Genomic DNA, 19,905 nt, shown 5'->3' with positions numbered 1-19,905 from the left:
ACCTGTTGTTTGATTCCATGGACACATGTACAATTCAACACTAATATGTATGTGTAGTATCATTTTTTCTTATTGAAATCTGTTACAGGTTTGTCTACTGTTATACTAGTTCAGATTAAGGGATTAGAAAGCAAGAAATTAAATTAAAAAAAAAAGAGAGACAGAGACCCCTTTTTTTTTTTACACAAGCAAATAAAAATATATAAGAGCGGCGAAAGTATAAAACAGATTGTGAGGAAGTTAATATATGAAAAGAAAGTCACACAGGAGGAAAATCAAAAGAAGGTTGTTTCGCCACAGAGACAGAGAGAGCGATTAGAGAGAGAAAGAGAGAGTGCGACTAGTGAGAGAGAGAGAGAGAGCGATTACAGCTTGCGTTAGGAAGAGTGAGTGCAGAAGAAGAAAGGCCACAGCAAGTAGGAGAATCCCCAAAAAGCGTTTCTCTCTCGACTCTTTGGTGGTAAACCATCTGGTAAATGCGATTGCTCTTGTTTGTTAGTGCTCTTCCTCCAAGAAACTTGTTTGTGCAATCGTTCTACTTGATTGGAAGTAGCATTTGTTAGAACAATTACTGGAATCGAATTTGTGAAGGTTATGTGTGTACATTGATTTTCGTTCTAGGGTATGTGTTGTTGTTGTTGCTGGTGAATTTCTCAGGCTGACAATATCAAAAATTGTACAGAGATTGCTTTGATTTGCAACTGCAATTTTAGCACACAAGAGAATCTGGCTTTACATCTAACCTGGCTGGGTTTAACATGTGTAGATTTGTTTACCTTGACTCAAAAGTGCTTATTATAATCCATGTGTTAGCTGTGGTGATAAAGTAGATGGGTTTCTAGATTTGAGTCAAATGTTAGATCCCAATCTTTGCCGTTTTCTAAACCTGGGTCCTCGATGATTTTGGATCTCAAATAGCATATCCCAGAACTGAAGAAACTATGCACTTTATCATTAACTGGGTTTCTCATGTGAGTTTCCACACAGTTAGTCAGATAAGAACCAATGTGTTACTAATCATAAGAGGTCTTGTTGTTTGTTTATCCATTGTGATAATCATTGACTTTGTTTTCTTTCTTATTGAATCTCTTCCATCTTTTGTTTTCAACATTTGCAACTGGAATTTTAGCATACAAGAGAAATTTGCTTACTGCATATATGTACCTGGCTGGGTTTAACATGTTACAGATTTGCTTAAGCGCCTATAATCCATGTGGTAGATGTGGTGAAAAATTACATGGGTTTCTAGATTCGAGTCAAGTTAGATCCTAAGAAGAAGCTAAAGTAAGAACTGGAAGAGTCTTGTTAGGCTTGGTAAACAGACGCTTTGGTATGTGTTCCACTTCATCACTAGAGGAACCAACTGGGTTTCTCATGTGAGATTGTAGATGATCAATACCGCACAATTAGCCGGATAAAAACAATGTAGTAGACTAAATTTTTTTCCTTTAAATTGATACAAGTTAGTAATCAGAAGAGGACTTGTTGTTTCTTCGTTATGATAATCATTGGCTTTATTTTCTTTCATATTGAATCTTTTCCATGTTTTGTTTTCGGCATTTAGGAGATCAGAAGGTTACGGTCCGGAGGGATTACATAAAGAAGTTGACCAACACACTCACCGATGCTTAGCAAGTGATGTGCTTTCAGATACTTTGCAAATATGTTGGTGGAAAGTTCGTTCAGCTCTTCCGTTGAATCTAGTCTACTCAACGCATCTGAGTATCAAGTCCCATTTGCTGCATATGATTGGATGTCGCTTGCTGAAACTTATCAAATGATCCACAAACTTCCCCAACACTCTCAAGTAAGCTTTCTTGATGCTGTTCCTGATGCCATGAAACTTGATGAATCAGAAGAACATCCAAAACCTCCAGAGAAAAATGTTTTGTATAAGGTATCGGAAAAGGCCCTGACTTCTCTTGTGTATAGTCGAAGGAAGAGGAGCGTGAGACCTGGGGGTAGTGAGGAACATGACCCAGGAAAATGCGAGAAACTGGATGATTCATTTGATGACTCTATTGTCCCAGTTTATTACCCTGGAGAAAGCTCAAAAAGACAAAATCGATTCAACAACTGTCTTGTCTATAGCCGAAAGAAAAAGAGAGGCGAAACCAGTAGTGTTACTGGAGAAACTATAAGAAGGGCTGATGGGATTGATGATACTTTTGTCTCTGGGCACAACTGTGGAGAAACCAAGAGAAGAGAAAGTCAATTAGATGTTTATGTCGTGTACAGCCGCAGGAAGAAAGGTGGAGTAAAATCTAAAAGTTGTGGTTTTAGCAAACATGTCTCTGGAGGAACCAAGATAGGCGGTGATCAAGCTGACTCTTTTGAAGATAGCCGAAGGGGGAAGATAGTTAAAGCTGATGGGGGCTTTACTGGATCTAACCCTGGAGAAGTCAAGAATAGTGGTCATCGACATCTTTACAGCCAAAGTAAGCCGTTGGTGAAATCTAATGGCAGTTTTGCTGAATGTCACACTTGGGGAACCAAGAGAACTGGTGATACATCTCATGGCTTGCTTATGTATAGCCGGAGGAAGCAGAGAGGGAAATCTAATGGTGCTCGGATTAATGGCTTTCTAGTGTATAGGCGGAAGAAGACCAAAGCAAATAGTATTTCTCATACTGAACAAGCGTGCAGATCTCTGGAACTTAAATCTGTTGGTGCTCGGGTTAATGGCTTTCTAGTGTATACGCGGAAGAAGCCTAAACTAAATAGTTCTCTGGAATGTACGGCCAATACTCATGTTACCGAAGTGGCATCTTCTTCTGATGGAACAAATCACAGCTGCTCGTCGCAATCCAGCTCTGAACATGCTTTAGGTTCCAGTAAAAATGGAGGAAATGAAGCTACAGATTGCGATTCCTCCGATACAGACGGTAGTATCAGCCCTTTCAGACAGTGCAAGCGTTGTGATAAGGCAGGAACTGTCGAGAAGATGTTGATTTGTGATGAATGTGAAGAAGCATATCATCCAAGGTGCTGCCGTGTTCGAGTGAAAGAAGCTGCAGAGATGGATGACTGGATCTGTCGACCCTGTTTGAAAAAGAAGTCACCAAAGACAAATATCAAGGGGAGACTACGGGAACGGAAATGGAGAGTTAAAGGACCGTTTGTAATGGGAATTCGAGTAGGAAAAGAGTTTCAAGCGGATGTTCCAGACTGGTCAGGTCCAACCATGAGGTATTTAACGTCAACTATCACCGGTCCTTTGAATCCTATTGTGAAATAAAAGATGTCCTTTCACCAAACATGAGTGGCCTTTGTTTGATCTGGTTGACATACAAAAATATATTGATCTCAATGCAGTGATACTTCTTTTGTTGGTCAAACGTTGGAGATTGATGAGTCAGAATATATGCATGTAAGCTTCTAGTTAGTGGATAATAATGTGTTTTACGTTGCCATAGTGTTAAGTGGATCTCAGAGGATTGTCATCTCTCTCTCTTTGCAGGATCCGAAGAAGGCCAAGAATGGTAAGAAACCACGTTCTGCAGAAAATTGGCTCCAGTGCAGAGAGGAGGATAGGAATGGAGATATATGCGGAAAGTGGCGTAGGTAACGTGAACAATTTTTAACACTTTCTATTTCTCGGCCATGCTCTCTTTCCTGTATCTTGAGATATCTAGCATGTTTTCATCAAGCTTTTTACCGTTATCTCCATCCTTGACACATATCTGTAACTGTTGCCATTGGTGTAAAATGAATTACTCTACTCAGGGCTCCTCGCGCAGAGGTACAGACTAACAAGTGGGAATGCTTCTGCTCCGTCTTTTGGGATCCATTGCATGCTGATTGTGCCGTCCCTCAGGTCCGAACTCTCTTACCAACTATTCTTATATCTTCTCTTCCTCAAAGCCTAAGCAGTGTGCATTCGTGTAGTCTTTTGCTTCATCTTCCTCCATGAACAATTCTTAAGACAGATTTTGTACATACTCCTAAGGAATCTATTAAGAGTGCATCTTCTGTTTGTTTCCTCAGGAACTGGAAACAGATGAGATCATGCAACAACTCAAGTACATTAAGATGGTTTGTTGTCTTTCCCATCGCTTCCTTTTATCTTTCCCTAAATACAACTTTCTTCAACGTTTACTATCTCCTAAATTATCATCAACGTTCTAAAGAACTGAATGGTCGCTTTACACTGCAGCTTAGACCGCGTTCAGACGCCAAAACACGAAAGATAGGACCTAAGGGTCGAAGCAGATCATAAAAATGAAAATCTTGATGGAGAAGCAAGCTTTAGCCAACATCAAATGCATATGCTTTTGCATCAGAGACTCTAGACAGTTCAGAGAACGCACAAAGAGTTTTGTACCAGTAGCGAAACTTCAAGATAACTGAGATGCTATAAAAGAGATTGATTAGGTTCCAAAAGAGTAGCGAATAGATGTTTTGTATTCAGGGACAGGCTCTGGATTAAATCTGAGAATTATTTTCAAAGCGATAAAGCATTCTGATGAGTATAGATTCTTTTTTTTTCCTTAGTATAGATTCATTCATATAAGTAAATGAGTATCACATTCAAAGCTTGGACCTTGGAAGATGGTAAAGGAAAAAAAAAAGAGTTACAGAAAATCTGTTGCCAATCTCACAAGATTGAGAGAAAAAAAGAGCAAATCACCATCCATATTTAGCTTGTGTCTCAGCTTTAGTGAGCAGTCCTTTAGAACGTCTCTCTGCTAGCTCCGACTCCTTGTGCTTCATGTCCATGAATAACGCAGTGATCTGATGCTTTCTCTTGTGCAGCTTTGACACTTTCCCCTTGGATGAAGACGACTCAGGCTGCAACACAAACGTGAACAAGAAAACATTTAAAAGACAATACAAAGAATTCAAGCAACCCTCTCTCTGTCTTCCTATCATTCTTGATCAACAAGTTGTCCAGAAAGACATAAACTTAACAATGGAAGCCACCAACAAAAGATTTAAAAAAAAAAAACTTTCAGGCTTTTACCAAATACATATCAACCCATTGAATTCAAATAATCAGAGCAATCACAGATAACTACCAAGTACTTGCAGCAAAAAAGACCTCAAGAAAGAGTGAGGTTAGAAGCAAAACAAACCTACTCACTATAGGAGGTGATTAACAATTCATATTCTACTTATCCTGTTACGGTTAAATTTTCAGGGTTTCTCAAACAGTCAGCACCATCCTTTAAGCTATCTAAATAGAAGAAAAGGACTGTTGAATAACCATACCAAAACTAGAGACAAATCCAAAGTTCTCGCAGCAAAAAAAAATCCAAGGAAGAGACAAGTGTTAGAAGCTAAACAAACCTACTAATTACTGGAGATCATTTACAATTCATATTAGATTTGCTTTCTGTGGTTAAATTTCGGGTTTCTCAAACATCCATCATCGTCCTTTAATTTAAGCTATATAATGAAAGAAAAGGGGTTTAAGCTATCAAGTTTGTTGTCGTATCAGCTAGCTCTCACCCTATAAATCCCACAAGAAAGTCGAGTACAAAGACAGAACAAACTTCAAAACAGAAGCAGGCAGCAGTAATTTAACTCAGGACTCCTACTCTTTTTTACTTTCATCAGGCAATTCTCAAGTTCTTGCAGTAAAACGGTCCCAAGAAAGAGTAAAAGCTAAACAAACCTACACAACAGTAACAGGCAAGTAGAATATGAATTGTTAAAAGCTACCATCGTTGAAGCTATCTAAATGGGAGAAAAGTGCTTCTGATTCACCAAACCAGAGCAATCAATCACAGACCCTAGACACAAAACCAAAAATTCTTGCAAAGAGTAAATAGTTAAGAGGAAGCAAAAACAAACCTGATACGAAGGTCCAAAGGCAATCCCAGTAGATTTAACCTGATCAACTCTCGGCCTATTCTTCATGAGCTCATCCTGCTTAACCTCAACTATCTCCGTCGGAAAATCATTCCTCCCTCTCCTCCCTCTCCTCGCCCCACTATCCATCGCTATAAACGCCTCAGGCACTCCCCTCGTCCCCTCAAACCCACCACCACCGTTCCAAGCATTACCACCACCTCCGTAACTATCGTACCCCACATAACCAGACACATCTCCACTTCCACTAGGGTTCTGTTCATATCCAACATAACCAAAAGCCTCTACATTTGCACTAGGGTTTTGCTCGTATCCACCGTAACCAGCATAATAGTTATCTACTTGTTCCGTCTCGCTACTACTAAACGACTGCGTTTGATCAGTACTTTGAGTAATCGCAGGCGTCTCCGTTTCAAGAATCGATCTTCGGCCCGTTCCTGATCCTGATCCTAACGAAGGAAGAGCCCCGAGTGCTTGAGAGCTCTTTGGAGCAGGCATGGCGGATAAGAACGATTTCACCGACGAATTGTTCGATGCCGCAGCAGCGGCTTCCATCTGTCTGCGCTTCTTCCTCGCTTTCTCCTCTTCCTCTTCGTCGTCTTCGTCGTCATCGAGATTAGGGTTTACGGGAAGCTTGATCTGAACGACGCGTTTGGGTAAGGAGGGAGATGGGTTTTGTTGGCGGGATTTGGGAGGAGGGAGAGAGGAGAGGAAAGACGAAGAAGAAGACTTTCCTAGAGTAGATGAATTAAAAGGCTCGTCTTTGGAGGATCTGGATTGGTTAGGTTGAGGAATAGCTGAGAACAAGGAGGAGGATGATTTTACGGTGAGAGACTGGGTAGGTGGTTGGGGTTCTTCTTCTTCGTCCGACGAAGCGTAGCTCGCTACCAGAGAGTCCATGAGAGAGAGACGAGACGAGACGAGACGGAGATATGCGGAGAGATGGTGGAGTATTTGTTGCGTGTGAATTGGCCTTTTTTTTTCAAATAAAAGCTTCAAGGCCCACTTAAAAAGCCCACTAGTGGCCACAATTTGAATTGGTAAAGTTTGGTCATTTTATTATTTTGTCAATCCTTATCTATAGATATTAAAGTGTTCATTATAAATTTATTCTTTATTTATTTTCTATGATTGAAAAATGTTACGAGATAAAACTAATTTTAGATGATGATTATCTATTAAGAAAAATTTGTTTTGTCTTTTTTTATTAAGTCGATCAATCTAACCGACTTCTTCTCCTATAAATATTGCTCTCATGTTCATTTGTGAAAGTTAAGCTAACAAAAAAAAATTAATAACTGCAACACATCTTTTATTTCACGTTATTTCTCTTTCTCTCTATCCTATATACGCATATAAATAATAAAGATATTTTTTCTCTCGTTAGATTAAGCAAGTGATCTCTTTCTTTTTTATAAATACACAATACGTTATCAGCACGAAACTCTCATATCAAAAAAGTTTACACCCGTCTCTCTTATATCAAACAAAATTATACCAACGAGTTATCATCTCGAATTTGACAAAACTCAAAACAAATGTCTTTGATATTACGGAAAATAATTATATGACTTGAACAGTGGTTTACACATCACAGAAAACATGTTTTTAGAAACCATCATAATACGAAAACAGTGTCGATGAATAGAAGGTAAAAGTCATGATTTTTACAACACCACATACATGATGGTTTAAAATATGAGTATATTACGAAAGAAGATCATGGGAACTTCTGGCAATCTTTAAAAGAGAAGTTTGATCACCAGAGATATATGATCTTTCCAAAAGCTAAACACGAGCGGATCCATCTCTAATTCCAGGAATACAAAGGTGTTAGTGAGTACAATTCCGCAATGTTCAGAATTACATCTAGGATGATGTATGTGGAGAGAAAATAAGTGATTATGATATGATCGAGAAAACTCTCTACACGTTCCATCCTGAAAATGTAGTCATGCAGCAATAATACCGGGTGAATGTGTATACCAAATATTCGTAATTGATGCAAGTCCTCCTTGTAGCGGAGCAAAATAACCAACTCGTGATGTTAAACCATCATGCTCGTCCCACTGGATCTGCTCCATTCTCCCAAGCGAATGTTGCATCATCCAGTTATGATATTTGGAGAGGACGAGGACGTGGTTGAAATCATGGTCGTGGAAGAGGATGAAGAAGAAGATTTTATCCGTATGATGAAATAAATAATAAGAGCTTCCACGAGAATGAAAAAGGTCGGAATGATCAAAGACAAACAAAAAAGATTTGCTACATATGCGGTATGAAAGGTCATTGGGTGTCTGGTTGTCATACGCCAAAACACTTAATCGATCTATATAGAGAATCCCAAAAGGGAAAATAGAAAGGAGGTGAAACGAACTTCATCTCTGATGAACCGAGCCATTCTTTCATGGTTTAAATGAGGATACTCATCTCAACATATCAGACTTTCTGATTGAGCCAGAGAGTATCGATGAGTGATATAGATCGATATGATATAAGCTTACTGTATTATATAATCTATATCTTTTGTTGTAAGATATAGGTTATGTTTCATGTTTAATAATACATGTTTTGTGAATATTTTAAATTCATAAAGAATGGCAGACTTTGTGATTATGGATAGAGATATGTGTTTGACAGATAGTGCGTCAACGCACACAATAATTAAAAGATTACAATGGAAGCGTATGTACAATATCTGGTAATGCAAAGATTATCATGGGCTCTGGAAGAGCAAAATTTTCAGTGCAATGGAGAACAATATTTGAAATAAATGATGCATTGTATTCTCCCGAATCTCATATAAACTTATTAAGTTTTAAGGATATCCGGAGAAATGGATATCATATTGAGACTATGAGTAAAAGTGACATTGAATTTATTTGCACTAAGCCGAGAGGAAACATATATTGAAAGAGTTAAGAATGTTATCCTCTGGACTATATTGTACGAAAATAAACCTGACTGGGTCCTATGTCGTAGTAAACATGAAGTTTACTGATACATTTAAAATCTGGCATGAGAGGCTAGAACATCCCGGTTCAGTCATGATGATAAAGATAGTGCAAAATTTGAATGACCATCCATTGAAAAACGAAAAAACTTTTCAAACGAGCGAGTTTACATGTATTCCATGTTCTCAAGGAAAACTTATACCTCGGCCATCACCAGAAAAAGTTGTTAATGAATCATCAATGTTTCTAGAAAAAATACATAGTGATATATGTAAGCCGATCTACCCACTGTGTAGGCCGTTTAAGTATTTCATGGTAATGATTGACACATCTAGTAGATGGTCAAATATGTGGTTTTTGACGACAAAAAATACCGCTTTCGGAAAGTTGAGAACACAATTCTCAGAGTATGCCATTGACAAAAGTAAGGCTTGATAATGTTGGTGAGTTTACATTGCAAGCCTTTGATGATTATTATATGTGAATGGAGATTAATGTGGAGCATCCAGTTCCCCATGTTCATACACAAAATGACATGGCCGAGTCATTGATAAAACGGTTGCAGTTGATTCCAAAACCGTTGATATTGGGAACAAAGCTCTTAATTTATGTATGGGGTCATGCTATATTGCATGCGGTTGCACTAGTTCGGCTAAGACCGAGTGCATATCATAAATACTCCCATTACAATTGGCATCTTGGCAAGAGCCAGATGTATCTCATCTCAGTGTCTTTGGGTGTGCGGTCTATGTTCCGATAGCTACGCCACAAAAAAAAACGGGCCCACAAAAGAGATTGGAAATATATGTGGGTTATACGTCACCAACTATAATAAGATAGTTGGAACTAGTAACTGGTGATATGTTTACGGCATGGTTTGCTAATTGCCATTTTAATGAGGATGAATTTCCAGCGTTAGGGGGAATTAGAGAAATTCCTAGAAAATTAGAAGTGTACACTGTCGTTGTTACACCTTGATCGTCCTATGAATCAAAGAGAGCTGAAAGTTCAGAAAATTGTGTATTTGCATAATTTGGCAAACTCGTTACCAGATGCATTAACAGATACGAGAAGGGTGACAAAATCATATACACCCGCTGAAAATGTTCCATCAAAAGTAGTTGTTCCTGAAGAACAAACTGAGGGAGACAAAATGAATGAACCTAGGGTTCAGTTAAAGAGTGGGAGACCCGCGAGTTCTAAAGATAAAAATCTCCGAAATAAAAAGAAATTGGTTCAGAAAAGTGGAAAGGTTCCAGAAGAAATCGATACTAAAAAATGTCTAAAAGAAGGCATAGATCAAAAGGTTTAAGAAGAACCAAATAAATATGATCCAGATGATGAAAAGAGAACAGAAAAGTATGAGATTTTCATCAACTATGCCTGAGATGAAAAATTATGGATCAGAAATAAATAAAAATTGTTGATGGAATATTCTCATTTTATGTGACCAAAGAAATCGATCATGAAAATGATGATCCCAATCCAAGGTCCATTTTAGAATGTCAAAAAACATGATTGTGAGGAGTGGAAGAAGACCATTCAAACTGAATTACTCTCTCTGAATAAAGAAATGTCTTTGGACCTATAGTCATAATGCCTGAGAATATAAATCCAGTTGGGTATAAGTGGGTATTTGTTAGAAAAGTAAATGAAAAGAATGAAGTAACATGATATAAAGCCCGATTAGTTTTCCAAGATTTTCTCAGAGACCGGGAATTGACGTTTAGATTTTTGATGAGCCTTGCAGTATCGAAAAATATTGAAATGCATCTCATGGACATTGTGACAGCATATTTATATGGACTATTGGATAATGATATATATATATATATATATATATATATATATATATATATATATATATATATATATATATATATATGAAACTCCGTGAAGGATTGAAAATGCTTGAAGCATTTGGTACAATTGCTTAAGTGAATATCTCTTGAGTAAAGGATATGTGAATGATGTCATATGTCCATGCGTTTTTATTAAGAAATCGTCATCTGGCTTTGTGATCATTGTTGTATATATAGATGACCTGAACATTATTGGAACTCAAAAGGAGGTTGAAAATGCTCGAACTCATAGAAAGAGGAGTTCAAAATGAAAGAATTAGAAAGATTTTTTTTTTGTCTTGGGCTCCAGATAGAGCATCTCCAAGAAGGAATATTTTTGCATCAATCAAATTATACAAAGGGTTATTGAAATGCTTTCGTATGGACAAAGCGACTCCTATGAGTACTCCAATGGTTGGTAGATCTCTCAATGTTAAGAGAGATCCTTTTAGGCCCTGTGAAGATAGCGAGAAGATATTAGGTCTTGAATCAGTGGGATTTTTATCTAGCAAACTGTATCAGACCTGGTATTACTTTTGCTACTAACTTACTTGCAAGATATAGCTCTGCTCCTACTCGCAGACATTGGAATGGAATAAAGCATATATTCCGTTATTCTCAAGGTACAGTTGATTTAGGGTGTACTTTAGAAAAATTGATTTTGGTATGGTTGGTTTTGCAGATACATGATATTTTATCAGATGCTCAAAGAGCTCGATAAGCAGACATGCTATGTTTTTACAATTGGTGGAGCCGAGATCTCTTGGCGATCCGATAAACAAACTCTTGTTGCGACTTCTGCAATCATGCAGAAATTATTTCACTTCACGAAGCATGCCGAGAATGTGTGTGGCTTATATCAGTGAGTCACGACATACAAGAATCAAGTGGAATAGTTAACAAAGAAAGAGCCGCGAAAGTTTTTGAAAGATAATTTGGCGTGTGTAGCTCAACTCAAAAATAATATATCAAGAGCGACAAAAAAGCACATTCCTCCAAGATTTTTATCATACATACGAGAGCTCGAAAAAAATCAAGAAGTGGACATCGAGTATGTACGGTCATGCGACAATGCGGCTGACTTGTTCACAAAAGCTTTTCCTACTACAACATTTCGAAACACGTTTACGGTATCAGAATGCAACATTTGCGTGATCTATGAAGAAAACCTATGTCCATTATTCTCAACGGGAGATTACGTCAGTATAATCTTTTTCCTCGTCATGATTTTTTATCCCCCCCCTCTCTCTCTCTCTCCTCTCTCTCTCTCTCTCTCTCTCTCTCTCTTCTCTCTCTCTCTCTCTTCTCCTCTCTCTCTCTCTCTCTCTCTCTCTCTCTCTCTCTCTTCTCTCTCTCTCTCTCTCTCTCTCTCTCCTCTCTCTCTCTTCTCTCTCTCTCTCTCTCTCTCTCTCTCTCTCTCTCTCTCTCTCTCTCTCTCTCTCTCTCTCTCTCTCTCTCTCTTTCTCTCTCTCTCTCTCTCTCTCTCTCTCTCTCCTCTCTCTCTCTTTTTTCCTCTCTCTCTCTCTCTCTCTCTCTCCTCTCTCTCTCTCTCTCTCTCTCTCTCTCCTCTCTCTCTCTCTCTCTCTCTCTCTCTCTCTCTCCTCTCTCTCTCTCTCTCTCTCTCTCTCTCTCTCTCTCTCTCTCTCTCTCTCTCTCGTTAGATTAAGAAAGTGATCTCTTTCTTGTTTTATAAATAAACATCAAAAAACAAATGTTTGACCCAACTAATATATCTACTTACCCTATAACAACCTGAATAGTTAATGTGCATATCCTCTCTCGCGAAAATATGTAGGAACCACCAACTCTTACAATATTTTTTTTTTGTAAAAGGGCAACTCTTACAATATTATTGCTATTGTTATCTTATACAATAAAGAGAGTTATATCTCTTCTCAGCCCTCCACATCAGCAATTGCATGACACGTGGCACCTAAAAACATTAAATGAAACAAACTTTTCATTTTCTTTTAGTTGGGCTTATATCATGTTTTTTTTATGTTCAGGCCTAATATTTCATCGGTTTGAGCACAAAACGAAGCTCAACAGTTATATTGTCGTCGTTGTCATCTCGATGAAACCTCCTCCGATTAGCTTCCTGTAACGCCTTCGGTTTCTATTTTCTCCTTTAATCTGTGCATTAACTTGTTTCATCCCACTCGTCCCAGTTAAACCGAAATTAGACTCTTCTTTTGTAATCGGCGGAAGATCTTCTATAAATTTCCATGTTTGCAGCAATGGGACACCACCATATCTACGAAATCTAGAAGTATGATCTCTGCAAATTACCATCTCTAACAATAGCGAATCTCTTTACCCTGATTACTGATCTGAAAGCAGGCAGGCTAGGAATGTGAAGATAGGCAGATTGTCTTGTTCAAAATAACTCATCTCAAAGTTGCTAACATTACGAAAGCGATAGAGAGAGTGTGTGCGTAAACAGAGAGAATAACGATCCAAGACATTGATGATCCTTCGAAAACGATATCCAACCAATGCCCACATCTAGCTAACCTAGCGACGACGATGTCGCTCGATGATCTGTACTGCCGGCGAGCACATTCATAGGTTCAGTTCCGTCTACCTGAAGAGATAGATCTCCCTGAAACATTTGGAGAGTTCGACGAGCTTGGAACAGAGGATGACATCTTCTGCTCATACATGGACATTGAGAAACTATGATCCGTCTCGACTGGACCACCTGCTCCTATGTCCGAGAACCCGTCTTCTGAGGGAAACGTGCACAACTTCTCCTTTGATGGTTCTTTGAATTTGGAATCAATATAGGCTAAGAAAGCCATGGCTCCTGATAAACTCATTGAGATTTGGGTCATTGACCCTACGAGCCATAAGATTTAGTCTTTAATCTGCTAAAATATTTCCATCTCAAATCTAGGTCTTTGTACTTTCTCCAAGTAGATATTCAAGTCTGTTACGGTGTGGTGATGGATCATACTCCATATCCTCTTTGTTCCAGAGAAATAAGTATTCTGCAGACCAAATGTTTCGCATTTAGTTTTGTTTTTGTGTCTATATTGGAAATGTCATTGCCTAGATAAGATATTTTTCAGCTCTTTTATTAGAACCTTGAGTTTTAGTAACATCTTTTTCCATAGTTTTGGCTATGATTTACTGTCTTTTACTTGCAGACGATTATGGCCGGTTGTAGTAACCGCATTGCAATCAAAATAAAGAGTGCATCGGGTCAGAATAACCCGATTGTATTTTTTTTTTTTTAATACTGAACATAATAATATTATTGCATCAATACGTACACAATTTAAAAAGATGGGACATACACTTAAATCAATGAGAACTATTTCAATGGTCAGGGCACCAACACAAAAATATTGATTCCACAATCGGATAATACTCACCTTAACTCTCCACATTGTCTTAAATGGTTTCAAATCTGCTACTGCATTGAAGCCTGCCATAGATGTTTCTCTTGAGAGATCGAATTTGTAATGAAGGTTTGGGAAGAAGAATGTGATGAGTAGATGTTCTCAAATTCAACCTATTTATATACACGATCAGGAGGGATTAGATTTCAAATGATGAAATCATATGTGATTAATAATATACAATATTCACGAATAAATTTACCAACACTTCCGCTCCAAGATTATCGTCCAAATTTCCTTAAAATACCATATATACCCTATTGATCACGCAATTTGCTGTAAATAAAAAGATTTTTTTCTTAAATTTACTTTACATACAGCCACGAATCACACATATTCAGCCATGGAAAGAAAAATAATTTAAAGATTTGATAAAGTTAAGGTCACAATGATTTAACAGATGCAACTCATTTAAATGAATATAATGAATCTACCACAACTTTTTTTTAAACGAATATAGTATTATCTAATCAAAAATGTAAAGATTTGATAATGACCTGCGCATGATGAGACAATGTAAGAAAATATTTATGTTATATAATAATAAACATATGTGATATAATTTAATTTTAAAATAGAATATAATTTTCAAAAAAAAATTATAATACATGTATACATAGTTTAGTTACAATAAAGATACAGTGGTATCACGCTGATGCTAAGAGTTTCAAGGCTCCTAAAATCAATGTTGTAATATGAGTGAAATATCGAACCAATTCCAAGGGATTCAAAGCACCAAGAATGCAAGTACTTCCTTAATCTAAGTGCAATCGATGATTTGATGATTTCTAGAACTTAGAGTGCAATAACTAAACAATAAAACAGTAATTCAAAGAACTTTCTTTTATGAGAAAGGAGAACTCATGGGTATAGGAATTTAGACCTTGGGTGATCAAGTTTCGAACTAAGGATGGCAACAATCAATCAAACTAATCAACCTTAAGCTTAGACACAATCCTAAACAAACTCTATGTCTAGATGAATGCTCATTTGCTAACATATTTCAGACATCAAATGTCTTTGGCTGAATAATATAAAAGCAATCATTAACAACAAGTCTATTGGCTATCTTAACATCCTTAACAACAAATGTCTTTGGTAAAGTGTGTTAAGAGCTTAGGAGAGTTGACTCAGACATATCATCGAACACCTTGTGGGTGGGAGATGTCTAAAGATCAACTTTTGAGAGGCCAACTCAATAGATGCATTATGAATACTCTCCTAGGCAAAGAATAAGGTTTGATTTATAGTAAAACATCCTAGAACTAACTTAATCACCCTAAATCTTCCTAACCCATGAATTCAATGGTGGAATACTCACTAAAGTTCATGATCATTCTTAAACCCATATTGAGTTTCAGATTGATCATAAATAGAGATGAAATAACAGAAATCAATAAGAAATAAAATAAGAACAAGAATCAATGATCCAAAAAGAGATTGATCTTCAATAGTTTTTGATGTTTACCAAGTAACAAAAGATAGATTAGCCTCTGGTGGCTTACACAATACTTAAACTTAGGTTTTAGAACAGAAAAACGTGCATACAAATGACTAAAATGCCCCTAAAATGTTAATCTTCGAGCTGGAGCGGGTGTGGAGCGACCAGGCGGGGTCGCTCTGGGTGGTCGCTGCGGAGAAGACGAGCGGGCAGGTCCTCTCGCTGTGCCGAGGTCGCTCCAGGTGATGATTCACAGCGACCAGGATGGGCCGCTGAGGCGGGTTGCTCCGGAGAAGACGAGCGAGCAGCACGGGCCGCTGAGGTGAAGTCGCTCCAGGTGATGAGGTCGCAGCGAGTGGCGAGGGTCGCTGCACTGAGGTTGCTGTGGCCTTTGTCGTCTCTAAGTCACTCCTTTTGCCTCTTTTGAGTTCCCAATGCATTCCAAATGCTTACAAGAACTCCATGTGGTAGTCCAATACCTGATAAGGACTCATGTGTGCAAAATGCAGCCTAAACATGCCTAAATCCTATTCTAAATGATCAAAATGCATGTGGATATGAAGATAAAACAATGGAAATATGCAAGATATCACACGCCTCATTCTTAATTAATATTTAGTATTCAATGTGTCAGATATATTAATTAACGAATATACAAAAAGGATGTTCGAATTAAAAATCCATATATGGCAATGGTTATTTACGTCTCATTACTACTCATAAGTTAATTGCTATAACTTAGGAAAAATGTAACTATGCCAATTAGTTTTCCAAAGTAATATACGTGAAGATCTAGTATACCATATACAGTACATATATGATTGTGCCAACCTTTAAGTCAAAGAGTAATTATTTGGTTAATCTGTAGATTTATCAACCAATAAAAATTTGTTTTTTCATATTCGGTATCTTTTAAGAAAAAATATATATTGTCAAGTTATGTTATTGTTTTAAAATAAAAAAAAAAAAAAATAATAGTAGTTGCAGAAAAAAAAATTCTTTTAAAAAAATACTATCAGCAAACACTAACCTACGATCCTATATTGGATGATCCGTTGAAAACCAAAAAAAATCTAACTATATTCTCAAATTTTTATAAAATAACTCATTATTTGTAATATTATATAAAATTGAAAATTTGTAATTGTTTAGAATTTAGTGAAAATTTTATTATGTCATTTGAAGAAAGTGAAACATGGTAATAGAAAAAAGGAAATGTATTGATATGCATGACTATATTATTTTATTTTTGATTACTAATAAACTATGATAAGTTTCTTTTTTATTTATTTTAAATCTAAAACTTAATTTATGATATTTTAAAAATATTTATGAACACTCATAATTCGTATATCATTATTATATACAAAACTAAATAGTAAATACTATTTTTTATTTCTCATGTATATATTCATATTAGATCGTTAAATAATATTATGCTTGAAACATGATATTCAAATTAAACAGAGTGTATAATTTGCATAAGAATTAGAATTATTATCATTATATGAAATATTAGTTACCAAAAATATAGAGAATATTCTGTTGAAACAGAGAGTATAATTTTCATAAGAATTACAATTATTATCATTATAGAAAGTATTAATTACCATAAATATAGGGAATATTCTATTGTTAGTTTAAATAAGTAATCGTTATTTTAAAATAAAATGTTAATGGCTAATGTTAGGGTCATTTAAAATAAAATGTAATATGAGTCTACTTCGGGTCAACTAATCAACTTTGAAAAGTTCTCGATACAATTTGGCCATAAGGTTAGGGAGTCAACTAGACAAGAGGTGCGAGATATCTTGGGTATTCAAAATTTGGGAGGTATGGGAACATATTTGGGTTTGCCAGAGAATCTTGGAGGATCTAAAATTCAGGTGTTTAGTTTCCTCCAAGAACGGTATAATAAAAGGATTAATGGCTGGACTTTTAAATTTTTTTACCAAAGGGGGCAAGGAAGTGATCATTAAATCAGTGGCTACAGCCTTACCCAATCATGTAATGTCTTGTTATCGGTTACCGAAGGCGATAACAAAGAAATTAACAAGTGTGGTTGCCCAGTTCTGGTGGAGTCCAGGAGGAAGTACCAGAGGTATGCACTGGCAATCTTGGGACAAGGTATGTGTCAGTAAAGAGGAAGGAGGATTGGGGTTCAAGGATATAATGGATTTTAATACAACTATGCTGGGAAGGCAATTATGGCGGTTGATAGAGAAACCTAATACTCTTTTCTCACGAGTTTTTTAAAGGACGGTATTTCAGGAATGCTTCACCCCTGGAACCGATCCGTTCATACTCACCGTCATACGGCTGGCGGAGTATTATTTCAGCTAGATCTCTGGTTAGCAAATGACTAATCAAAAGGGTGGGAACAAAGTCATCCATATCAGTATGGAATGATCCCTGGCTCCAACCACTCGCCCGAGACCAGCAAATAAAAATCATGTTCTTAGTCACCCCGATCTCATGGTAGATCAACTTATTGATCCATATCTGCGTATCTGGAACTCACAGGCAATGAGGGCTTTGGTGGATCCCGATGATGTCAGCATTATTGAAAGTATACCATTGAGCAGGTTTCATAGCATAGACAGGGATGGATGGCATTTTACTCAGAATAGAAAATACTCGGTTAAATTTGGGTATAAAGTGGAGCGGGTATATCCGGACAAGGGCAAAACTTTACCATTTTTTGGTCCTACAGTTGATTTTCTTAAGGCGCATTGCTGGAAAATTCGCTGTCCACCAAAGATTAAACACTTCTTATGGCAATTAGTGTCATGATGTATTCCAGTAAGGAAGAATTTACACTCTCGAGGATTATCAGGGGATTTATATTGTGATAGGTGTGGTGCTCCGGAGGAATCAATTAATCATGTATTTTTTGAATGTCCTCCAGCGCGTCAGGTTTGGGCACTATCCCAGATTCCATCTAATCACACAATTTTTCCCACGGAATCAATTTTTACTAATATGGATTACTTATTCTGGAGAGTTCTTCCGAAATTAGAGGATCATCAGTTTGCATGGATCTTATGGTATATTTGGAAAGGAAAGAATAACAAGGTTTTTAGCAATTTGGATATTGATCCTATGGATACCCTAAAGCTAGCGGAAACAAAATCAAGGCTTTGGAGGGAAGCACAAATTATCCCTACACCGGTAATAGGTCAACAACCCCCGTATTTACTGTCCATTCCAGGATGGTGGTGTTTTACCGATGGATCCTGGAAGGATAAAGAAATTTTATCAGGCCAAGGATGGTATAGTATCCAGAGGGTTTGGATGGACTTATGGGAGCACGGAATGTCAGGGCTTCTTTATCTCCCCTACATTCAGAGATCGAAGCCTTACTTTGGGCTATGGAATGTATGCGGAACCTGAGGCAATACATGGTTACATTTGTGACAGATTGTTCTCAATTGGTGAAGATGGTTTCGGAACCAGAAGAATGACCTGCTTTTGCAACTTATTTAGCAGATATCCAGACTTTGAAAGGAAGTTTTCACAGTTCAAATATTATTTACGTCTCTCGCACGAAGAATCTAAAGGCCGACAGCCTCGCACGAAGTGCTAGGAAGCAACCGACCTTTGTCGTGCATATGGATGCAGAGTTACCAGTTTGGTTTATAGAGTCCCACTACAAAAAATAGTTCTATTGCAACAGAAAAATTGCAACGTTCATTTTTGTTACTAATTTACTATGATTATTGCAATATTTTTGCAACAATGAATATTTGTTACAGTTTCATTACAAATTTATTGCAAAATAACAACTATAACGGACGTTGCATATTTTCGTTACCAAATTGCAATCATTTGCAACATAAACAAATATCTTACGACTTTTGCAAGAAATATTCAACATTTTTGAATCATTGCTAATTTGCAAACAAAAATATAAAAACAAATTGTGGCAAAAAATGTGACAAATTGTTAACAGTTTACCTTATTATTTTTTTCCGTCCTATTAAAATGGTAAATTTAGACAAAATAATCATTTACATATCCTTTCAAAGATAATTATAAAGTAAATATGCTATAAACGTACCTTTTATCTCTTTTTTTTCTTTAACTCAGATAAAGACTCCAAGGTCTTTATCAAAAAAAAAAAAAAGCTGATCCATTGTTTCTGAGCTGCTTGTGCTTCATTTTATCGTAGGCTGGTTGCTTTATTCTGCTGTAGCTATTGTCCTCCCGTTCCGAACATTACTTCAACTTTCACCTTGACTCTTATTCCTGTTTTTCTTAACCTTTTCATACTAAGAGACTACCATCTTATGTACTGGCTTTGCCACTTTTTTAATATTAGATTGTTAAGAATTCTTAATTAACTCCGCCTCTTCTCTCTGAATATATTCCTTATCTAGAGATACATCTAAGTTTTAACTAATACAGTTTTAGTGTAATTCTTGTTTTTTTCTCTGCCAAAAAGTTCATGT

At 36.9% G+C, this 19,905-nt stretch overlaps 2 protein-coding genes across 4 annotated transcripts; one reads left to right on the top strand and one right to left on the bottom strand.

The window, feature by feature from the left end:
* The first annotated feature begins 265 nt into the window (after positions 1–265).
* LOC108813431 (uncharacterized) lies at positions 266–4,472 on the top strand. 3 transcript variants are annotated; one of them, XM_018585983.2, is made up of 7 exons: positions 266–460; positions 1,565–3,189; positions 3,316–3,370; positions 3,461–3,564; positions 3,727–3,817; positions 3,988–4,035; positions 4,157–4,472. In XM_018585983.2, exons 2-7 carry the CDS (start codon positions 1,664–1,666, stop codon positions 4,217–4,219), a joined length of 1,887 nt encoding a protein of 628 aa, XP_018441485.1. In that variant the 5' UTR covers positions 266–460; positions 1,565–1,663; the 3' UTR covers positions 4,220–4,472. The 3 variants fall into 3 exon arrangements, with proteins under 3 accessions (XP_018441485.1, XP_018441486.1, XP_018441487.1); XM_018585984.2 differs by having other exon boundaries at positions 266–472; XM_018585985.2 differs by lacking the exon at positions 266–460 and adding an exon at positions 1,189–1,330.
* On the bottom strand, positions 4,467–6,777 carry LOC108813432 (uncharacterized). Its single transcript, XM_018585986.2, has 2 exons — positions 5,797–6,777; positions 4,467–4,791 (listed from the first exon to the last, which is right to left on the bottom strand). The coding sequence occupies exons 1-2, from the start codon at positions 6,712–6,714 to the stop codon at positions 4,627–4,629; spliced, it is 1,083 nt and encodes a 360-aa protein (XP_018441488.1). The 5' UTR covers positions 6,715–6,777; the 3' UTR covers positions 4,467–4,626.
* Between the last annotated feature and the right edge of the window lie 13,128 nt (positions 6,778–19,905).

This window comes from Raphanus sativus, chromosome 6 (genome assembly GCF_000801105.2).
Source record: "Raphanus sativus cultivar WK10039 chromosome 6, ASM80110v3, whole genome shotgun sequence".
Taxonomy (NCBI): Eukaryota; Viridiplantae; Streptophyta; class Magnoliopsida; order Brassicales; family Brassicaceae; genus Raphanus; species Raphanus sativus.
This window is presented reverse-complemented; position numbering and strand designations above follow the sequence as displayed.

Excerpts from the sequence above, each read along its gene's own strand:
- LOC108813431 (XM_018585983.2), top strand. The coding sequence starts at position 1,664 with ATGTTGGTGGAAAGTTCGTTCAGCTCTTCCGTTGAATCTAGTCTACTC. Across the intron at positions 3,190-3,315 it reads TGGTCAGGTCCAACCATGAG|TGATACTTCTTTTGTTGGTC; the intron begins GTATTTAACGTC and ends ATCTCAATGCAG. Across the intron at positions 3,565-3,726 it reads ATATGCGGAAAGTGGCGTAG|GGCTCCTCGCGCAGAGGTAC; the intron begins GTAACGTGAACA and ends TACTCTACTCAG.
- LOC108813432 (XM_018585986.2), bottom strand. The coding sequence starts at position 6,714 with ATGGACTCTCTGGTAGCGAGCTACGCTTCGTCGGACGAAGAAGAAGAA. Across the intron at positions 4,792-5,796 it reads CCTTTGGACCTTCGTATCAG|CCTGAGTCGTCTTCATCCAA; the intron begins GTTTGTTTTTGC and ends TTTGTGTTGCAG.